Source organism: Thermobia domestica, chromosome 10 (assembly GCF_964235325.1).
Source record: "Thermobia domestica chromosome 10, izTheDome1.hap1.1, whole genome shotgun sequence".
Classification (NCBI taxonomy): domain Eukaryota; kingdom Metazoa; phylum Arthropoda; class Insecta; order Zygentoma; family Lepismatidae; genus Thermobia; species Thermobia domestica.
Window position 1 is genome coordinate 12,416,875 of NC_137463.1, and position 24,653 is coordinate 12,441,527.

General features: G+C 36.4%; 1 protein-coding gene across 2 annotated transcripts in view; it reads right to left on the reverse strand.

Moving 5' to 3' along the window:
• Positions 1-3,048: 3,048 nt before the first annotated feature.
• LOC145662293 (lipopolysaccharide-induced tumor necrosis factor-alpha factor homolog) overlaps positions 3,049-24,653 on the reverse strand; it is a 60,242-nt gene continuing 38,637 nt past the window's right edge. For both annotated transcript variants that reach the window (XM_081727703.1, XM_081727704.1), the window contains exons 2-4: positions 13,908-13,982; positions 12,240-12,369; positions 3,049-3,370 (exon numbers count right to left, since the gene is read on the reverse strand). In XM_081727703.1, coding sequence (XP_081583829.1) covers positions 3,271-3,370; positions 12,240-12,369; positions 13,908-13,968 — 291 coding nt within the window. In that variant the 5' untranslated portion in view covers positions 13,969-13,982 and the 3' untranslated portion in view covers positions 3,049-3,270. The remainder of the gene's footprint in view (positions 3,371-12,239; positions 12,370-13,907; positions 13,983-24,653) is intronic.

Sequence of the window (24,653 nt, forward strand, 5' to 3'; positions counted from 1 at the left end):
TTAAAAACATCCAAAAAGAAGGACCCCGAAAAATCGTGGAAGTAGATGAAACTTTTCTAACACGTAGAAAGTACAACAGAAACCGCAAATTGAAAGGGAAAACAGTTATCATACTAGAGCATATGCTGATCTTCATAAGGATATTCGACATTTGATTCAACGTGTGTGTGATTCTTTTTCTTTCTTTTCTTTTTCTTTCTTTTTTTTGGGGGGGAAGCTAAAACTTCCACCACACTGCTTCTTTCTCTTCTTCATACGTGGCGCGGATGCGTCCATCTAGCGTCATTTATTTCCCGGTATAGTTCGAATTACGAATTTTCCACACAACGTTCGTAGAGTTATGCGATGCAGCGTCATAGAATGAATGTTCAACAGCATTGTTTAAGAGTCTAACATACAGTATACGTAACGTGAGTTGTACGAATAAGTCTTGTTGACATTTTTGAAAATGTTACAAAGCATTTCTTAATTAGTGCTGAATTGGATAGAATTGTACCAACTTTTTCACAAAAAGGGGCTGAAAATGCCAGCGTGGTACCAACGGGCCGATGAATGACAAAAAGGGCTGAATTTGGTAATTGTACCAAGTGTGGCAACATTGCCTATGGCTTCATAAAGAAAACAAGTTTAAACAAGTCTGACCACAACATTTGTTACCATTAGGTACCGGACTATTATCATTGTTGCCCTATAACCAAATATACATAAACATTATCGTTGCAGATTTAATATTTAAACTCAAAAATAATTACTGGAAATTGTTGCAAAAATACCCTGACAGCGAAATTCTGATTTCAAATTTGAATTTAAAGCTGCAAAATTCTTTAGAATTACTAATTTTCATTCCTGAAATAGAACCACTGTTACAGTGTTATCTTACCGCTGTGTGCATTAATTAAATTAGTGCAATGATGCCAACCCGTGGGGAAAATTCCATTTTGTGTGTGTGTGTGGTTTTTTTTTTTTTTGCTGTTAATTTCTAAATAATAATAAAAAAAGATAATGGGAATTGTCCTCGAAATTGACAGCATATGTAGGATTTTTTTTTTAATACTTCACCAACGCCAAAAAATTCTCTGTAGTCGATAAGCTTGAAATCAGTCATAATTGTCAAATTTTGTTACCGAAAAAATTGCAAGCGTAGTATGGAAATTATTTTGTAAAGCGATTTGGTATCTTCAAAACAAAACAAAGCACCAAGGAACGCAAATTGTGCTCTAGTAGTATATTAAAAACAAGAAAGATTGAAAGAATAATTAACGGAAGAAAGTAAAAACCAAACGAGAAACAACCAACTTCGGAAATGTCCCACGTGTAATGACTTGAAATCTTCAGGAAAGAATCAGGTTTGTTTTTATTATAATTAAGTAAAAGAAGACAATTCAAAGACGTGATAATATAATTAAATTCTAACAAGAAATGTAGTTATTTTCATCTACATGTTCAATTCTTTCTCCCAAGTAAGAAAAATTCTAATTTCTACACTATTCCTAAATGTAGAAAGAAGATCGAAGATTACGGATAAATCATTTATATATTGAAGAAAATTAGTGTCAAAGAGTAGCTTCACAAGTTTATAAATTTTTGTAATTAGTGTAACGTGGAAAATTCAAGAGCAACCTGGGTATTTCTGCCTCTCAATCTGGGATTTTTAAAGTTTCAGGTTGGTATCACTGAATCAGCGATTATTTCAGCTTAGGGAGTTTCAATATACGTAGATGGGGTTAAAGTAACACTGCAAATATACTGCTCTTCGAAGTTGAGCACGATCGAAGATTCCCTCCCCCAGGCCATTCCTTGAAATCATCACTATGCCAAAATGGTGTTCCATTGAAATAATAATAATAATAATAATAATAATAATAATAATAATAATAATGTAAATCAATTTAAGATCTTTCGTGATCTATATATAATCTTGATCTTTATTTTTAAAGGAAAGAAACTTGGCCACCTACATCCAGAGCCGGTTCTACCCTACGTGCAAGAAGTGCGTTTTCACGGAGCGGCAATTACTATATTGCTTAAAATAAATATTTCTTGAGACTTCATGACGTTGGTAGTTAAATTTACTAAGCTCACCTTCTGTTTGAATACTACATTCATAAATCATGTTTAGGTCGCATTAGTTTAAGGTCACATAGACAGTGCTAAAGCAAATGGTCAAATAAATTCGAGCACGAACTGCTTGATTGTTGTTAAATACAAGAGCTCAATTCTCTAACAGTAGCAAACACCTGTTCCATTTAGTTAGTTATCGAGCTCATCCGTGGCTAAGCGGTTAGCGTACGCGCCTTTGGCGTGGGAGGTCCGGGTTCATTCCCGACGGGAGCTCATGTGGTTCGGATTCCACGTTAATCAGTAGGTCCACGTCTCATATAGCCTCGCTGCTGAACGGGACGTTAAACTCAAAATCAACTCCACTTAGTTAGTTATCACAGTTTTGATATGAAAACTAGTCTTGTCTTTGTCACAAACAAGTTCCTTATCACTGAACAAGGAAACAAGTTAAAAAAAAAAAAAAAACAGATCTAGAAGGAAAATGAAGAAATAAAGATAAAAGAGCTAGCTGCACTGGAATTGCAAACTGATATATTGTGATTGAAGCTCGATATTAAATTCTATAAAAAGGATTACCATCCTTTCCCTGCACGTGTGTTTGCTTTATCTTTCACTAACATAATACATTATTATTTAAAGGGAAAAATAGACACAACGACATTGAATCTGTAGTATTTAGGCCATTCTGAGTGTGGGTGCACTTTCCTCCCCTTCGTTGTTCATGATGGGGTAGCATCTTTTAAGATTTGTTCTTTCTGGAGAAAGGGGGCGGCAAATTGCCTGGAGGCGGCTCTGCCCACATCTCTTTCAAAAGTCTTGTACTTTTATTTTTGCAGGTGGAATTAAACAAAGGTGATTAATTCTTGGCCAATTCAAATATTTATTTTAATTCAGATTATTGAAATTTGCTATATACATACACGCTTTGTGCAAAATTTTCTTTTCAACAATATTATACACATTTGTATAAAAATAAAACCAACTACATTACTATAAATAAATAATACTATATTTTCGTAATAACAATTTACAGTAATAACAAGCGTAGAGCTAAAAGATTAGAAAAATGCTGTTGAAAATGTAGAAAATATTTATTAATTTATTGTCACAAGATGATGATTTTCATTGGAAGGTCGTCCATGCTCTCAATGACAAACTGCCCTCTCGTGAATTCTTTGTTTAGATGTCACTCAGAATTGTCGATATCACTCAGAATTTGTTCAGATGACATCCCAGGTAAATACTACAATTCGGGCAGTAATGACGTATTATGGCGTAAGATCCTCTAATGTATGGAATGAGGCACAGGCTAAAAGAAATAATATAAAAAAAAAACAGTGTTATAAAATTTAAATAAATAAAAACAGTTAAAGAAACTTACTTTATGTTAAAATTAAGAGTACATGAAAGAAACACCTCCCAACAGCGTAAGCAAAAATTCAAGATTTTCTGTCTCTCTGAGTGCAATTCTGGGATCAAACCGCGTTTTTTTTACGCGCTACCCTAGCCAACTATTTTTAAGTTGGTCACAAAAAACAAGGTGAAGTTAGATTTACATCAAAGTTGCACCGCCCGAATGTGACGTAATGTCACGTGGTATTATCATGGGGCAAAGGTGAAAAAGTGAAATAAAACGAGTCCTGTGAGGCTTCTAACTCCTTTCGCTCGCTGACCCTCACTCAACTATGTTTCATAACGTAAGTAAATCTCTTCTTTTATATATTGGATCAAAAGATCCAATATATTTCAGGCAAAAGCTTTCTTGTCAATCAAGTTGTGTGTGCAAAGTGGACTAATTGCCACGTGACATTACGTCACGATCGGATGGTGCAACTTCGAAGTAAATTAAACTACACTCCAAACAAGGCAAGGAAGCGTATAACTACCTTTTCCCTTCTTGGTGACTCCGGCACCTCCACCCTTCTAACTCCCCACTTCCCCCTACAACCCCAAGCTTCTCAAGGGTCCCACTTCTTACTCTCCTGTTGATTTATAACGTCATTGTTTGTAAGGGCTATCAGAAATCTCTAGGCAAATAGTGAAAAAAAGCACAATTTATGCATTATATATTACGTACAAGGATGAATGAGTATTATTTTCAGCTTACTTTAATGATAAAAGTATTATGAAATTAAAAAAAAACTTTCCTTGGGCCGGGTTTGAACCCACGCCAATAGCAATTTTCATTACTAGCTCGTTCGCTAGTATGCTTGGCCATGAGGAAACATCAACAGATTTTTGATTTGTGTTATATGTATGCTACCTGGCGAGAAACTGTTAACTTTAACCAATCAGAACGGTGTATTTAGCTCCTATGGCTAGAGTCAAGCGTAATTATAATATATGCTATCAAATCACCTCCGCTGGTCTACTTTGTTGAAGTTTAGATTAATTTGAGAAATAAGGTAGTCTCGTCTCGCAAATACTGTAGACGTCCTGTCTCGTCTCATAAATACTGTACAAACCCTATCTCGTTTCATTTTGTAAATTAATGTACAAAATGTATACACTGCTTTTATTTTTTTAAAAAATCTCATTTTAGGAGTTATCAGAACCCTTCCGCGTCACAAGTCGTCCATGGAGGGTGTGATATAACGACATCCAAACCATTTATAATTTGAGTGTATTGTGTACTGATTGCATATCTTTAAATAAATGCTTTTCATTGTGTTCCTGCAATTCTTTATGAAGTTATAGTTTTTATACTACAAATTATGTAATACTGGAATAACACAGTATTTCAGATCTAAGTCGTGTTCGCTATTAGAGTGATTCTAATAAAAAACTCACGTTGTCCGTTCGAATTGGTTTGGCCATAGTAATCTAAATACAAATCGACAGCGAATATATTCAATTTTAAAATCCATAATAAACCACTAAATACTAGTAGTGGATCTAGAAGGTAAAAACTGAGGGGGGGGGGAAGAAGGTAAATTAACGAGAAATGTCAACAGTCGTGTATTACGTCAGTATGAACATTATTCGCCAATTGCTGTTCTTTGGTGAAGAGATACAATTGTACTTTTTTTAAACACTGTGTGCGTTGGTTTTCTCGGTGTTCTCCCGTTTCCTCCCAATTCCTTCATCCCACAATTTCATTTATTTCTCATCATAGTTTCCTTTAGCCTACCTGGCATAACCGTGGGACGTAGATTACATTTCATTTCATGCACTTTGTTTAAGTTCAGGATCACTAACAGCGAACACCAATGAATGTGTGCCCATAATACTCGTGAAATTCCTAGTTTCGCTAATGATACGTCAATAGTAATGCTTCTCGTCTCGTCTCGTCTCATTTACAAAAATGTACTTCCGTGTACATGGGTATGTGTACATGAAATGTCTTGTCTCATGGATAACGCTAGCGTGCCCGCTACCCATCAGACCACCGGGAATAACTTTCACTGGTTCAATATTCAGCTTGCATGTCATTGGTGCACGAAGACCCATATTCGATTCCCGGTAGGAGAGTATAGAACACATTGAAGTCGTTTAGATTTCACGTGCGGACACACGGACAGACAGATAAAGCATATAAAGGAGTTTTGATTGGTAAACATATCAAAGCTGTGGCACAATTTCATTCATCCATATTTTATTGGTATTTCTGTCCCCTTTAAAACAGTGACTCGTACGTAAGAATATTATCGTCTTGTAGGAATGTGTAACTTCTCTGCTAACGAAACAAGGTTGACACATATTGTTACAAGAACACTGACGAGAAGGAACTGCAATGGCCAACATTCCATCCCCTGTGACTAGAATATCTAACACCATGACACAGTGGAAGACTCTTTGCATTCCAGCGTACGCACAAGCAGTGTTCTGCATATTTCTCTTCTTCTGTAACTCATTAACCAGGAAATCAGTGCCTTTCTAAAGATAATTTAAGACCAAGCATGTAAGTAAGGCATTCATTCCAGTTACTGTATGCACATAGGAATGTGTAATAAACATTTCTGCTCTGTCTTCAGAATAGCAGACACCACTAGAGCAGTTATTATGAAGTTGAAATAAAGAAGCAGTCACTTTGCGTAATTTAAAATTAATGTATTATACATGTATAATGCAGGGGTGCCCACAAGGGGGGGGGTATGACGCAAACTGCGTCATTGAAATATTTGGGGGGGTTAAAAATCTATATAAATATGTTTGAGAGGTGTAGAAATTAATCGAAAAGATTTTTTTTCATGGAAGAACACCTACGGATAGACAATTGAGGGGGGGTGCGTCATGGACATGAGGGGGGGGTCGGCACCACTGTAATAATGTGCTTAGTATAGAATACTTCATACCTTTTATTTACTTTATAATACCGGCATACTTCCTTAGCTCTTATTTACTTTATTCTAATTAACTCTCATGTATAAAGGTAAGCAAGGAAGTTCTGTCCCTTTTTTACACATCACCTTCGAACATCGATATGTCACCTAAGACGCGCCTGGAAGATCAGAAATAGTCCCTATGTCTCCATCAGCATCGACGACCTTCTGTCAACGTTCTGGAAGGCCCTGGATTCCATCACGCTAGAACTTTGTTGGTCGTGAAGCGAAGAACATATCAAGTGAATTTTGCACCTCTACTAGGAATTTGAACTGGCGTCCTCTAAGATGATCGTCTAAGGAATGGAACAGATAACAATCAGACGTTGCACTGTCCGCGTAATCAGGTCATCCTTACCAAAGGCCAGGCATATCTTCTGTCCCGCTGCAGCGGTTTTTAATCCCAGTTTGAACTCGTACAACATACACGCCCTTATGACGTTCTGTGGAGGTCCTGTCTTCACTCTGCCATTACGCAACTTCACGGTGTAACTGAACCGCCACAACCAAATAGTATGTTGGATATACCCACACCAACAACTGACCTTCGCCTTATCTCCATTCGCATTCAACTCACGGTGTGAGGGCAATTGAACACAGACCTCCCCAAACGCGACAGAACTTTTTTGATGACCTTATTTACTTTATTCTACTGGAATACTTTATTAACTCTTATTTACTTTATTCTACTGGCAGAGTTTTTGTATTTTGCGTCCTTCTACAGCACCGAAGTTATGAGCGACAGAACATACTATTAACGTGGGTTACAGACTACAACTGAAGCTTGAACCTGGTAAAGTTGGATGATGCAAGATCAATCCTCACCACACCTGAGCCCGATTACAAAATCCACGCAGACAATACGTGACACTCATGCCGTGAGCGGGATTCGAATCCGCAACAGACTAGTTTTGGAATAGCCAATTGCTTTATAACAGTAAATAAATCAATCAACAACGCCTACATGTAGGATGACCCAACTAGTCGAGATTGTTACATTTTGAGAACACAATGAACTATGAAACGGGTCCGGAAAGTAAGATTACAAAAGATGGCGTGGGTCAATGAAAACTTGACTTATGATCCACTGACCCACCACTCACCATGACCCACGAACTACCGTGCCACTCTGACTCTCCATTGGCTAAAGAGTTTACACTTGTAATAAAATCAGGTTGTGAACTTATCACTAATCGGAGTTTGAATTTCTACGGTCAATTGCTCAAGCACCGCTCTGTTACAATACCGGTGGATCTAACCTTTACAATATAAAATGGTAAAGTGTTTGTCTTGGACCATATTACGATGAATTTCAATTTAATTATCATAAATAATTATTTTCTTGTTGAATTACAGATACTTGTCAGTGGAAAATAGGATGACATCTGAAAGTCGCAAATCAAGGTAAAGTAGGTGTCCCGACAAAACGTACTAGCGACAAAACGTACCACTTGAATTTTCGCGACAAAACGTACCACTTTTGACGACCTGTCATAAATGACAACCTGTCATGGATTAATTAAAGCATTTCTGATATTTATTCCACGACAAAACGTACCACTTATATAAATTACAACCTGTCTTGGACTAATTAAAACATTTCGGATATTTAATCCGCGACAAAACGTACCACTTCAAGCTTTTTTTTTTTTTTTTTTTTTCAGCGTGTTCACAGATTATTCTCCAGATCGAACAAACTTTTCTTAAAGGTTCTGTATGTCACAAACGTAACATTAAACACGTTTATCAGCGAGTAAGAGAACACGAGTCTTCCAAAATACATTAGACCAATGTGGGTGCTTACATATCTAACAAAAGAGAACATAATGTTTAAAAAAGTACTTCCTCATGAACAGGTAAAACAACGGTAGTATAAGGTTGAGAAGAACAGACAGGTAATGTATCGAGTTGTCAAAGTGCACAAACTCATTGGTAAAAGAGTGCTAATTTACAGAGGAAATGTAGCAGCCTATAAACTGAAAGACACAGCTATAGATCATGGAAACTTTTTGGGTATTATTCCTTTCTTAAGCAAATTTGATCTTCCGCTTAAAAGTAATTTAGATAAGGTCACCGAGAAGAGTCATATACGAGGAAGTAAGCAGGATAGTGGTCGCATAACTTTTACTAAACACGGTGAACTTTGTTTTGAATGCTATCAACACACTTATCAGAGGAGATATTTCGAAAGAAGTCTCTCAAGCTTCAATATTTTCTGTTCTATTAGACACTACTCAAGATATAGTAGTTTCAGGCCAGTGCTCTGTTGTTTTACGGTATGTTGTTAAAATGGTTGTTAAACAAAGTGTTGTTGTCATTGTAAAATGCATATCTACCACAGGCCAGTGTCCTTGCGGTTTACTGCTGGAAATTCTGCAGAAGTTGAACCTTGATATTAAGAAGTGTATTGGAAATTCAACCGATGGCTCAAGTAACATGCAAGGACAATATTCGGATTTTTTAAATTCACCTATGATCAGTTACACTGTGATTCAGTTGATTTTGAGTTTAACGGCCCTTTTAGCACCGAGGCTATATGAGACGGGACATACTGATTTACGAGAAATCCGAAGCACATGAGCTCCCGCCAGGAATCGAACCCAGGTCTCCCACGACAAAGGCGCATACGCTAACCGCCTAACCACTAAGAAACTCAGTTACACGTGTGGTGTTACGCTCATATACTCAATCATGTCATATGTGATCTGACAAAAATTTGCATTGATTCTGTGTCATTGTTCTGCTGAATGACTGTGCGATGTTTATGCGTGAGTCTTATCAGCGAATGGACATTTGGAAGATCAAATGTTAACAAAGGCGTCTTACAGTTATTGCGGAGACAAGATGGTAGAAAACACACTGTTTTTCAGAAAAAGTTTGGTCATTTTTCGAACCCAGAAAGTGCTTCGTATATAGAGTTGACCATAATAATTAAGAAAATTGCTTCTACAGAAAATATCAAACCAAAAGCTAGATGTAAAGCGAAAGGATATATAAAAGATCTTCTCAAGTTCAAAACAATTCGGACAGCAGAAATGTTCCTTAAGATATTTCAAGTGACGACCTCTGTCAAACTATCTCCAAATAGAGAGTGCTGCTAGTGTAGTCCTATCGGATGGTGCAGACTACTCTGTTCCAAGTGAAAGAGTAGAGAGATGATTTTGAATCCGTTAAGAATGCAGCATTAAGCTTTGCAGAATGAGCCAATAACAAATTTGAAGACTTAGAACGTGATGTTTTTTCTATTGACCTGTCGACAATGCGCCTTCAGAGATGGACAAAGATTTTCCTGTGAATATGAAGATGAAGCTGCTTCTATCCAATGACCAGGTACTGCATCGAAGCATTCAACACAATATTGGACATGGTAGTTTCGAGTATTTCTTCAAGATTCAAGAAGCAATGTACTTTATGGATTATTTGGACCCTAGACACTTCAACCAAGTAACAGAACTTCCAGACGTGCCTTTCGATAAACTTACATATTTTCTGAAAAACGTCAGTAAAGAAGTTTTCAAGGATACTATAAATGTATTCTCTTGGACTTTTGAAGGACGTGGATATCCTTGAAAGTCATTCTTGATGACGAGCCCAACCGAGAAAAAATGACTGTAGTGATGGTGCAAGTGATTCAGAATTAGGAGAAAATACATTTGTTTACAAGGAAAGCGAATGCAAAACGTGTTGCAAAATTGTCCAATGTGCTGCTTTTTAATTTTGCAGAATTGTAAATTTTACAGTAATACTTATCCAGGTTTCCAGAATACAAATTTTTATTGACTTCGCCCGTAACTCAGGTAACATGTAAAAGAAATTTTTCAAAACTTAAATAAACTGAAATACATTAAAAATAGGCTAACGAGTACCATGTCTCTGGAACATTTGAGAACATTTATGTTGATGTCTGTTGAAAAAGATTTATTAAAAAATATTTCGAATGCAAAAGTGATAGATACAGTAGCATCAAAAACTAGTACACTAAAACATCTGCTAATTTTTTTTACATAGTATACGTTCTCCTTGAACTTCATATATTATTTTGAACAATTCAGAATAATATACTGATGAAAGAATATCAGGTTTTAATTGTCAATTGTTAATACTATTGACTTGCTGTAGAAAGAAAACTGTGCAACTTGTTTTGTGACATTGAGATGCTGGTGGCCCTTGTGGGAGAAAACGCCCGCGCCCCTCTAATAAATACCTATCCGTCCCTGGTCCAAAGCCTGGATAAAGTGTGGTGGAAATCAGCAAATATTCAAATATTGCATATGCAAATTCTTGCTGGTCTTGGTCTGGCGAGAATCTTGCAGGTATGGTCTTAGTCTTAGTCTTGGTCTTGCATCGGTACTTTTCTCACCACCAATCTGTTCAACTTTTAACCTTATTTTGGCCGATATATATAGTGGTACGTTTTGACGCCTGTCATTATTTGATGGCTGATTGGAAGACTCTTCGCAAGTAGCCCTCCAGGCAAGTGGTACGTTTTGTCGCTTGTCATTATTTAAAGTGTTTTTAGAAAACCCTTCACAAGCATCCCTCAGGGTAAGTGGTACGTTTTGTCGGTGGTACGTTTTGTCGCTAGTACGTTTTGTCGCGTAAAGTAGGCCAACGTAAACATAAATAAATAAATAATAGACTGTCTCTCGAAAACCAAGTAGTAAGTCCTATTGCTATTATTATAATTACAAATTTCAATACTCAAAAGTGCCTGAAGTTCTTTTTTTCATCTCAGGTACCGGTAAGTATTTATAAATAGAAACAAATGGAAAAGAAAAATGGAGGCCTTGAAAGTAAAACGTAGACAAATTCACCAGTGTTCAGAGGCTGTCTACAATGAACTGAGCAGAGTGGGTCATAGTGGATCGATGGATGACGTCCTGTTGACCCACGACCCACTAATCCACTCCATCTCTCATGTAGAGTGACCCAATTATTCGAGACTGTCCCATTTTGAAAACACAATGAGTTACGAGGCGGGTGAGGAAAGATTACAATGGCTAGTATTCATTAAAATAAATACGTATTTGACCAAATGTCAACTACAACGCATTATTTAGTAATACAGGGGTTATTTTTCGATGTAACTGCCGCCATTGGTAAGTGAGGGTACTAGCTTCTGTATCAAAGGTCATAGAACTCTAGCAGCTGCCGCTGGAACCACGTTTCAAGTTCGTTCCTAATCATTGTGGAAGTGTTGTCCAGCAAGAATTTTTCCATAAATGGGAACCTGTGATTTATGAGTATCCGTTGGTCGCTTACCGTGTGCATGGAGGAAACGTATGACAGAGTGCACTTCACACTTGGTGGGATTCTGAATAAGTGCAACCATCTCGCACTAGACTCAATGAGGAATAGCCGATAGAAGAGCCGAAAAGCCTGACAGTGAAAGTCAGTGTAGCCAATTTACCCAAGAAAATATTACCTGCTACAGGGATTGAAACCCTATTTTACGGATACGCCTCGTGATAAAAGTATTTCGCCACAGATTTTGTTTGGCACTACACCAAAATTTTTATGTAATATACGATCATAATACACAATAACTTTCATTTTGTAGTACTATTTTACTGTGAAATCATTTTTTTTATATATATAGAAAAGACTGTTACTTTGTACGGTATCTCATTTTTATATGTTGAAATTACGATCACCCTAGATAAATGCGACAATTAAATTAATATCTTAATAAGACAAAATCCAATGTGATCTTTTGTTTCTGTGGCGATGAACCTTGTTTCTTTAACGTTACAAGATCAGTTAGTGCTTCGCCAAAAACACTAACAGTGGAAGAAATTTGCTCAGCTATCTGGCAAACAAAATTATTTTTCATTTGTTTTTGTGCTGGTTACTCACCATGTAATAAGAAAAAGGCTAGCACACACGTGGGAATCTTTGGTATACTCAGTCACAAGTTCTGTCCTAATGGAGTACGAACAATTCGAGCATGTCATCGACACAGGGTGTTTCCCGAACTTCTTTGACGCTGAAATGATAATGAGTTCATTATTATGATAACAAAAAGTTGTCACAAATTTTAACGATTAATCAAATGAATTAATTATTTCTACGTATATCACTATAAACTCAATCAGCGTGCGAATTAGGGGCTATTCACACACACCGACATTTTAACGCCAGTAAAATTCGGTTGAATTGCACATATGGTTGCCTGCAATTCTGTTCGCTGCCATAAGTGGCCAACAGTCACGTATACCACTGTATAGAGCTTGTGAGTGTTTGCGATTGGCCGAGTATATAGTAAGAGGAAGGAAATCAATGTTGCCAGGTCTGACAACTTTCATACATAAGAAAAAGTTGGATTTTTATGATTGATAATGAACTTTTATTAAAAATACATTTTCTTTAATTTAACCGAACTCACTTTATTATGAAATAACAACTGTTTCGTAATCTTAGTCAAAGATATATAGTATCTACATATCTAAGATAAATACTTCTATTAGGCAGAATATTAGATAGTAAATGAATTATTCAGAGGGATTCTTAGATAGGCATTTATTCCGAAGTTGGGCGTCCGCTTTCGCCACGTTTTTTCGCTGTTATCTTCTTTTGCACATTTTCTGCAATTTGTTATTAGGATCATTAATCCGTGGTCTTGACAAACTTTTAAAAGATTTTGCTCGTTATCAACGTATTGCTTCACAAATGTTAAAACTGTTACTTCATCGCCCTTGTACATTCGCCATGTTGATAACATAAATGCTCGTTACTTTCCCACAATGCAGCTGTTCTGTTACCTTGCGCCAAGTAGTTCCCTCCGCTCGCCGTATAGTCCCATGTTGATAACCGCTTATACAAATTTTTCGAGACCCTTATATGTTATCAAGCACACAAACGATTAAATTATCCATATCTTTCCTGTAAATTTTAAAAATTTTGCTGGAAACGGACGCTCAACTTTGGAATTTAACCCCTTAGATATGTTAAGAATTCCGTTTTCCTGGTGTGGAAGTAGTATAATATAACTCTAACCCTCTGTTAGATTTAAAAATGTTTGTAACAATGATTTATTCATTGAGTTATATATATATATATATATATATATATATATATATATATATACCATTTCGACAGCTTGTCACCAGATGGAATAGCAGTGCATCCCGAACCATGTCGCATGAGGTCGGTCTACAGCCACACTACGAGGTAAAATCGCTTGACTTATCGTTACTTTTAGAAAGTCGAGCAAAAAGTTGAGCGATTAGTCGAGCGACAACTAAATTCCTTGTCAAGTCAGGCGTCCACACTTGACTTCAGTCTCAGAAGACAAGGCAAGGCGGGTCATTTTCGGAAGTCATTCCAAGTTGTGATAACATTTTACGAGTTTTCTGTATTTAATTATGTATGAATTTAATTATAACTTCTATATAAATTTCTACTTGTAGTCTATAACTCTTTATATGATGAATTAATTTTAATTTTTATCTGAATGAATCCAACAACAATATCCATTTATGTTTCCTTCACATTAGTACCGTAAAAATTTGTACACGTACTTACTGTATATTAGCTTGACATCAGTGTTCCCACAAAGAATTTTTCGGCCACAAAGGACGGCCATAATGTCTCTTCATTCTGTAAAATTATTCATAAAAATAGAAATTAAACTTAATTACATCTACATTATTATTATTATTATTATTATTATTATTATTATTATTATTATTATTAGGGTTGGCAAAAACCATGGTTTTTATTGAAAACAAAAAAGTTCTTTGGTTTAAACCAGTTTTTTTTTTTTTTTTTTGTTTAAATAATAATTTGCTCTATGTATTTATGTCACATTTGGACAAAAGTAAGTGTTTCGCCTTGGTGTTATTATGCAACAACCGGGTTATGCTTTAAGGGGTCACACAAACTTAAAGCATAATTCAAACCGCTTTTCGGCTTACATCCGAGAGAAATTGTCCTTTATTTGAACTCAAAACCGGAACTACTGGCCACAAACGCAATACGTCTGCCGACTCATTCATGAAGGACTCTTGATAAAAATACGTTGTACTGAACTTTACATACTTGTTAATATAATTGTCAAGAGTCATTTCAGAAGGACAAAAACAAACAATTGCAGGGCGCAAAATTTCCGGCCGCCAGGTCGCCATTGGCGACTAGAAATTCAGAGCTGGCGACCATTGTTCAGTTGGAATGCTTTCTACATAAACTCAAATGAATGCGCAGTTTCTGTTTCGCACGAAAGTACTTGTCACTGAGTGGCAGAAAACACGGAATGTCAAGTCTTCACAACGGACATGGAAAGTGAAGTCTTTACAACGTTGTAATTCGCCCCTCTTTTCATTACGAGATTCACAAATTTGCTTCCAAGTGTCACATTTTGTGCAGTTTCACCTGTGAGTACTGCTTCATGTGAGAGAGGCTTCAACAGTCTCAACAGAGTTAAGACTGTCTACAGGAATCTACTGAAGACTGACACACTGGATGATTTGCTGACAATTTCCATCAATGGCCCTTCATTTAAGGACTTTGGTTCGAAAACCGAAATCGACAACGTAGTACTTCAGTGCAGAGAGAGAGAGAGAGAGCGTTACCATAACGCGAAGTCTTACGGTAAGATATTTTTTTAACATGTATATGAATTGTACAATTCAAAATTCATTATCCTGAATCTAACTGTCTGGTTTTGAAATTTTATGCCCTGATGTAATCTCTTTGTTTGCCAAATTAAAGGCCGTAGAGTGGGGGGACCTCTTATAATTTGTACGTGAGATACTGGCGATCATCATTTTTGGATTGACGAGTGCATCTGACTGAAATTTTGCGCCCTGGACGGACAAAGATTCATATGGCGATCCTATGGTTGCATGTAAGGGTTTGCTCAGATAATTAACTGATTGTGAAGTAGTTGCTGCGATGCATATCGCTAATAAGATATTTAAAGTTCTTAACCCTGTGATGATTTGTGTTCAAGGCACAACAGTTGATTATGGAATTGTTCATTCAGTGATTAATGGAATAAAGAAGTAACTTAGTTCACTAAGGAATAATATATGTTCAGAGATAGATACATTTGTTGAAAAATAAGAAGCTTTAAAATAAGGGGTGCAGTTTCCAAAAGGGCACCTTGTCCTTTGTAAACGTCAAGAAATCGTGTCATATAAACTAAATTTAAAAAGTTCTACAACTATGAATACATTGTATGTAAATAAAAGTGATCTTTAAATTAACAAAATCAAGACATTAAAAATAAATGTGTACATACCCACAGTAAATTGAGAAAAGTAAAATTATTTGTGATCACACAGTGACTAATAATCTAATTCTCTAAATGAGTGCAATGTCCTTTAAAAAAATGTCCCAACAAACATAGGCAAAAAATGCCTCTTTTTACAGTTATAAAGCGCAGAAGATGTGAAAAAAAATCCCATCTCAGCTTCAAAATTATACGACCTATGACAAAAAGTCAAAGGAATTACACTGGAACTAGTACACGTTCTATCTAAATATCTATATTTTACAATCTGCCGGTACCAGCTGAATGAATTATAAAAGATTGTTATTGACAAAACTTCTTTGAAGAGAATGTTCTGTAGGGTTTCATAACTCCTAAAAATAATATTGACTGTTTCATGATAGAAAAGTGATGTGAATAATTTTCGATTACTAACAGAGAAGTGAAATTATTTTAAAATAGTATCTACTTGAATACTGTTAATAGTGTTCCATTAATAGTTAAAAGTGTTACGGGTTCGATTCCTAGTAGGATCACTCGATCGAAAAGGTGTAACAGCTTTTTCAGGCTGGCTATCGTCAGTGAAGTTTTTTCTGGGTTTTTCTCATTCACACCAGGCAAATGCTAGGATAGTACCTAATATACAGGTTCCAGGCTGCTTCCCTCCCTCCCCATTCCTTTCTTTCTTTTCAGGATAGTGTGCTCACCGGGAACGTCTTGGGATTTTCGATGCCGATAATGTTCATACATCGGTATAAATAAATGAAAAATGTACAATCACAGACATTTCATGACGATGAGGGAAGTCAGGAAAATGATAAGCAAAGTTAAAACTTTAATTATACGCTTCTGTTTGAAAATTAATAAAAGATGAGAATCACGAAGTAGCACACTTAATTTAGAAGTTTCCTGGAAAGGAAAACATATTCTGTACTTAACAACATCTAAGTAGATTGTAGCGCTCGACGATGATGCACATGAAAATCGACAACATTGCACAAATTAACTGTAAGAGAATGAAGACTTAGATGGGGAAAAATCACTTTCTGTACGTAAATTCCCCTTGAACTAGTTTTCGGCCGAACAGGATTCGGCTAAACAGGAATTCCTGTTTTGCCGAACATGGCCTACTACACGTGTGCGATAATTTTATAGCTTAAGACTTTCGGCGAAACAGCCAACCCTTATTATTATTATTATTATTATTATTATTATTATTATTATTATTAAATCCTATAATACAAGGATTACAAATTATATTTCTGAGCTTTTGGCATCTGTAGCTATGTTAGCCGGTCACATATGAGGGATGACGTCAATCGGCGATCGCACTGCCCAGAAAATTCGAGAGTAAGAAAGGAATGGGGGAAGGAAGCGGCCTGGGGCTATTGTGTTAGATACCATCCCGGTACTTGGTGTAATTGAGGAAAACCCAGGAAGAATGACAGTCTCTAGAATGACTGATCTAACAAAAAAAATTATTACATCTTTTCAACCGAATGTCTCGATCAGGAATCGAACCCAGGACCGATTGCAACAAAGGCGAAAGCGTTAGTAACTACGCTACGCAACGCTGAAGGTCGTGTTTTGGTATGTTCTAAAGTTCAGCCCTCACGTTGGTTTGGATGTCTTCTACGGTGGTAAAACAGTTACCTTTGAGACCCTTCCTTTTTGATCTTGTGGAAGAGTCAGAAATCCTCCAGTACTAGCCTCCCTACTCACCATATTTATCGCCAGTGAATTTCTGGCTCGTTCCCAAGACGAAAAAGGGCCTCAAAGGTAACCGTTTTGCCACCGTAGAAGACATTCAAGCTTACACGACGGCTGAACTTTGGAACATACCAAAACATGACTTTCAACATTGTTTCCATCAATGGCAAGAGCGTTGAAACACGTATGTGTGCTCTCAAGAAGCCTATTTTGAAGGCGATTAAGTGAATGTGTTCTCAAGGAGCCTATTTTGAAGGCGATTAAGTGAATGTGTACCTATATTGAGGCAATAAATAATTACGATGAAATTTTGGGAACTTTTTGACGAGATTTAAGTGATCCTTTTGATACCTCCCAACATGGAGTTATCATGTTAAAAATTTTCGAACGCCCTGTATAATAGTGTAGAATAAAATATAATATAGGATATGTAAGGATGTAATGTTGTCATTTAAATTTCTTGTAATATTAGAAGGTAGGATTAAGTTAGGACGTGCATTAAAATAGGTTTAGGATTTTATTTCGTATTTAACATCTATGTTTTGTTCATTTCTATCTTAATTTCCTATATTTCTTTAATAATATTCTGCTTATTTCTTTTATTTTCATCTGTAGAACGCTTTTCCTATCTCCAAACATTCTGAAAATTCTCCCAAAATTTTCTTTAAAAATTTTATTCTAAAATTATTCTTCATAAAATTCTTCAGAGTTTCAGCCATCTTGATAGAAAATCGTCAAGATTTACTCGGTTTGGTGCATCATCTTCAATCTTGTCTTGTGTGACGTCAGTAGCACAGATTTACAAAATTATTTATAATTGGTCGCTTTCCTTTGAACTCTCTGATAATTAGCTCATCTTCAATCTTCAGACTGTTACGTCACATTGTTGTTGTACTGTAATGGCGTCAGCCTAAGAAAGCAATCCTCAGTTACTGCCCGTCAGATATTATCGGCATAAAGTGGTAAAGGAAGCCGCTCCAGAACGGTTTTTTTCTACTAAAAGATCTAAAAAGGTTCGATTGCAAAATTTGCGATATTTTTGTGTTATTTGTTTGAACGGAACGGAGCGAGTAGCGAGGGGAATTAGTGAAGCGAAGTAGCCCAATGTTGTAAGTTGTCTGTATGAACTATGAACGGAATTTGATTTCTACATAATTGGATCCTGATTTTTTTGGAAGAACCGTGATAGTTAATAGACATTAACTGGTTCAGGTTGGACTGTATATTATAAAGGATGTGAGTGATAGTTGGTTTTCTTCTGGAACCATGAAATTCATCACAAAAATTAATAAGAATGGTTAACAGGAACTGGTACTCGTAAGGACAACCATTGGATTCTTCTTGCATATAAACTCATCCGAACTGTAAGTAAGGTTTACTTTATTTCTAAAGTGGTTTCAATCGAAGTAACTTGGTAGCCTGGATTTATGAATATTTTCTTTTAACCTCGAAATTCACCAAGTTATACAGTTGGAATATGGTGTTCAGTGAAGCATAATAATATAACTATGTCTTCGTAAATTCCTTTCCCGTAGGATCTATACAATTACTGAGACAATATGTGACGGCTTAGGCTTATCTATAAAGGGGGAGGGGAATAAAAGGTAGAGCAACTACTGACGGAATATACATGCGAGTGTAAAATTTTCATTTAGAGTGACCATCTAAATTCCTGTTATTCAAAGAAAGCCTAAATCTTGTGTAAGGCTATATGCAGTATTCTTTATTATTGTTGTGATTTTTTTTTTTTATTTGGCTATGCATCATTTGGCTGTCCATTAGAACCAAGCTAGACAAATAGGATAGGAATGTCGTTCTCCGGTATAGAACATTAAAGTTTTTTTTTTAACCTTAACGTATCCGTAAAGTATGAGAAAATAAACCGAAGCTGTACTTTGATAAAAGAAGCACGATGGGTCGTTTTGTCACAAGTTTTCGATAGGGGCAATTGGTTTTTCTACACCGTGCGAACATTCATATAATTTTTTTTTTTTTAAGTAACAAATTCCCATTAAAAGAAATGTGGCCTGGACTGCCAATCAAAGCGTTTTTACGTTATAAACGAATTTGTTGGTGTGAGTGTGTAGTGTGGATGTGTCTTAGGTTAGTGTAGGTTAAGGATTTAGTGATTTCATGTGTATTTTTGTAATAGAATGTGTAGGCAAGAAATGAATAAATATAGGAAAAGGGTGCCTAGTAATAGTAGCTGCTGTGAACAGCTAAAACATAAGATTTATGATTTTTTTTTAAATGAAAGATATGAATGCCAATGAGAGGCACTTTCCTTGATATAGTCGAGAATAAGTGACTATTAATAAAAGTATTAAATATTGGGAATATGTGAAATAAAATTGAAAGTTATGAGAGTATGTGTGTATGTAATATTTTAAAATGGCTGGTCACAAATTGTGACATGCACGGTAAAATAGTTCTTTAAAGTGTAATGCGATGTATTGTTGTGCCCCTAAACTAAATGTAAACAGTTTGTATAAAGCTTCGGTGAAACAAGTAAAGCTTCTGGTTGACAATTATGTTTTATTCCATATAACAGAAATACAGTAGAGTAGAAATTTTTATAGTAAAACATGATTTAGTCGAGATCAAAATAGTGCGTCTTCCTATCAATCTGATAAATGAATCATCGAAGGGAAAATGATATGAGTGAAACGTTACGGGGAACCCATCAGTGAATGTCACGAATCCTGAGATTTTTTTTATTTACTTTCCAAAATTTTCGAGTTTATTTATATTTTTTTCCGTTGCGCAAACTTCATTTAGATAATACACTTGTAGGGCAGGTCTTCTGAGTTCGATTTTTTCTCCCATGAGTGCATCCCCGGTTGCAAGCTATTCTTCTGTGATGGCCACATAGACTTGTAGCTGGTTAAACTGGTGATATACTCAAACGCACCTTGGTCCCGAGAAAGCGAACATCTGAGAACAACAGTAGACACATAAACAAACAATAGAAAATTATTACTAACAAATTTGGCTACGCCAGCCAGGATGATATCCGGTGATGGAACTTGTAATGTTTCGATTATATCATTCTCAAGGAAGGATGGTCACAAAAAAAAAAAAAAAAAAAAAAAAAGCGAGTTGAAGAAAGTGGTAAATCTTTATAGATGAGCAGGAATAGTTGCATATTGTCTGAGTAATTGGTAGATCCGGGGAATTTTATGAAAGTTTGTAAAAAGGGAAGAGAAAATATGTCGTGTAAAAAGTTAAGTGAGACCAATCAGTCTGTAGACAAGTATAGTTGTTGTGACGAACTAATAGAAGGAGTAAGCGTGTTTTGTGACGATTGTCAATTGTGGATTCATTCCCAATGCCAGGGATTATCGGAGACGGAAGTCACCGAACTGCAACAAAGTGTGGAACCGTGGTATTGCAAATATTGTACTGTAAAACGCGCGGCACAGGTAGACTTGCCGGCGTCCAATGGAGAAAATGCCACGGAGAGGGGTTCACTTGTAGTTCCTCCGCAGGTGACCGAGGTAGAAAATGATACTGTAGTGCAGGAATTGGTAGAGTCACAGTCCACGTCTAACTTAGCTGAACTTTTACAGCAATTTACTCAAACATTAAGTCTAAAATTTGATCAGAAATTTGGTAATGTTAGTACTCAGTTAGAACAAGTCAATGCTAATATGAACACTCAGTTAGAACAAGTCAATGCTAATGTGAATACTAGATTCGAAAATGTAAACTTTGCGTTAGGGCAGATAAATGACAGATTTTCTAAAGTAACTGATAGCATTCAGGATCTCAATAATCGGTTTGAACAGTTTAAGTTAGAGACAAATACCATTATCACAGAGAAGTTCGAACGTGTAAGTAAAGACGTGGAGGAGGTACGTCAAGACGTCCAGGACCTTCAGTCTACTTTCACAAATTATCGCGAAACAATGGATGAGCGCGTAACGGGTGTGGGAAAGGAGTTGCGTTTGTCGGAATGCACCGTGAATCGTAGATGTGACTCTCTAGCTAAGGAAATTTCACGTCTCGAATCACAACAAAAGGACGACTATCGGCAACTTGAGATCAAAGTACAGACACTTACGAACCGCGTCATGAATAGAGTACCTAAGGGAAATAGGAAACGTTTGTATTGTAAACGACACATGAACTGTGTTTTAATTCAATTTACATATTTAAATTTTGCGTGAATATATGAATAATTTTGCCATTTAATTAGTGATTTGCATATCAAGTTTAATAGAATTAGCATACGTATCAGCGGGAGCATGTATCTTTTATTGGTATTTCTATGTATTTATATTGTGTATGTCGATTATGTAAATGAGCATTGAGTGACAACCGGATGAGACATCAGATTGGAGCAATGATATTAGAAAATAATTTAATATTGACTTCGAAGAAAACAGAAAACTCTATAGTTTAGATACGATATTTGGCTGGCAGATAAGCAGCGAAGCCTCACAGAAAAAAAAACTTTAAAGATAGCTTGTGTTCCTAACGGAGTCTTGGTCTCCCACGTCGTGAGAAAATATCAGAAACAAGGTAACCATCTCTATATGGGTGGAATACCTATGAGCTCCAGTTGTCACATGTATGCATAGCTAGTATCACTTCCTAGTGTATTTGTAGGTAGGAGCATACCCTGCCAGTATAGCGACACAGAGTCCATGAATACAATGCTTTCAAAATCATAAAATTTTTAACATGTCTATGAGAGAATCCCGAATACAAAGAGGTGCTATTTTTTTAGACACGCCTACTTTTGGCATGTTAGGCTCTGAAAGCGTCGTTTGGTCAACGGACTAGCGTCAGAGAAAGGGAAGTGGACAAATTCAAAATTGTGGACGAGTCCACTTAAGTTTTAGTGGTAGACGTCGAGAACTCTGTTTCTCATAGTACAGTGACATCCGCTAGATGTCTCTGCTAAAAGATTGTTTCTTCTGCTCCGCTGATAATAGTATGTGTGATGTTATGTAATTTTGTGATGTAAATAAACTTTCTGGGTGTTCCCGTAGTTGTAGATATATAGTAGCTCGATATATATTTTGTTTACAACATATGGCTTGTACTAATGACAGTTATAGACCTAGCTGATGGTTGTGAAGGAATTCAGAAGACGAACACACACCTCAGTTTTTTTTTAAACCTTGTCAAAAGTCATTACTGTTGGCAGAGAGAAGAAAATTCTCAAAATGATTTTATATTGCTTATTTTTATGTGTTAGGCTACGTCAGCCTCATTCAGGGTTCATTTTATATATTAGTATTTTTGTATAGCTCACTTAATTTGTGTCATTAATATGATCAATCAAAGTAGAAACCATATCCTTCATTGCATCTGTTTCAGAGAATTGCAATACTCAATGTCACTTGGACAAGCAGTTACGGGGGTCGCCACTAGGTGGGACTACCTGTCAAGTTGTGTAGGTTAACCTGTCAAGTGATCAAATGAGAATAATTTTGTTGTTTATTTTAATTTTTCTAACGATATTCAGCACCGTGTTAGTGAGTGTGATATACAAACTGAAAGCTTGTTTAATAAGCTACCTAACTCACATAGTGACTGTAAACGATGTCATTGAAGTGAACTATAAAGTACAAAAGAATTTGAAAAAGTGTTGTGTATTGAGATATTTAGGTCATGGAAAGCCTACAGGTGAGTGACATGCCTCTCACCCCTATTTTGGGTGAAGCGTGCTAAAGTGGATTGGCCCAACCCAAAAGTTGGGGCGAACAATGAACTGTGAGGGAAATATAACATTACGGGAGACAGTCAGAAAGGCAGTTGCTTCTTAGATCGGGAATCGTGTACGTCAGACACGAAGTTCGGAGTGAGTGTTCTAACCGTCTGTACTTGAAAGTTATCATCGACATTCGCTGTGTCCAAACATTTATCGAACATGTTGGCGATTCAGTTTTAAAACATATACATAGTGTGTGCGATATATAAAATGTGCACTAAGCACTCATTTACCACTATTGCATCTTTGTAACGCTGAACTCATATTCTTTGGTAGAATGAGAGCGTAGAAGGAACGAGTAGCATTTATAAAAGTGCGGCTTGCGGAATTATCTGCAAAGTTATTTGTTATTTATTTTACTAAGTGCACCATGTTCGAAGTATTGCTAGTGTGAAGAGACAATGCTTTCACCTATATTTGTGAAGTGCTTCACACAAGTTTAACTTTTGACGTTTTACGTCATACGCCTTCAGTTAATACAAGGGACTGAGTTTTATGCTTGTATAACTTAGGCGCGGTTAGTACAATATAACTCCAGTGCTCCATAGAATGACTGACTAGGGTGAACTTTCAGACACAATTCAGTTAGTCACGATTGCCGACATGCAGAGGAATACACACAGAAGCGCCGCTAATGCAGCAGAACTCCAGAGTTAGAGGGAGTACGTCCTGTAGGAGAGTGTAGCAGTACGACGGGAGAAGACAGAGAATGGTCGCCGGAAACGGAAGAAACACGACAAGGAGGTGTATAACGTGGTGAAAAGGGAGAGACACTGCAAGTAAGAAGTTAACGGCGAAATGAACAAAACGTGCACGAACTATTAAACAAAATGAGAGCTCAGAGCGTGTGATATAAAATTTTCAGAGAAAATAATTTGATTAAAATTAATATTTTTTTTTCTTCTCTCAGGTCTCATTGAGAGACCGTGCGCGCGCGTGTGCTTCTGTAAATTTCAATAGTATGTGCATTGAAGTGGTGCATTAAATGGATATCACTGGAAATTTGAACTTCTGTCTTGTTTGCAGTATTGGCCGAGAGGTATGTGTTACCCTTTAGTCCTTTTGTTTCTTTTTCAGGCCAGAAGCTGGGTTTGTGAATGGATCATGAAGGCGATATGCGTATTTTGGGTATCTTTCTCATGCAGGATGGGTGTTAAAACCACAAAGTGCTTGAAAATTAGAGTTTCATGCTAACAATAACCTTGTTTTATTTTTCAAAATTTTCATTTAATTAAACTACAGACTCTACCGACTGAACTGATTTAGTTAATTAACTTTGTAGCTGGAGGTTGCATTAATTTAAAGTAATTTTGACAGTAAATCTAACGTCTCCTCCCACATTTGCATTTTATCATTTTAATTAATTTTGATAATTTTATTCATAATATGCAATCTCACTTCCTCCCGCTCACAAAGAACTTGGCTGCCGTGCGCGTGGGGCTCGGCACACACACCATCCTGGATGTATGTTTTTTAGAAATGTCCTTTTTCAAAATTTTGTTTTAGTAGTAAATGTGGCAAAAGAAGTAAAGTAAAGTTTTGGTTTTCATTTTTCTGGTCATTGGAATTTGTTGCCACAAACATGGAAGGATACCCAACGTTTTCATGTTAATTTAGTGCAAGCCAG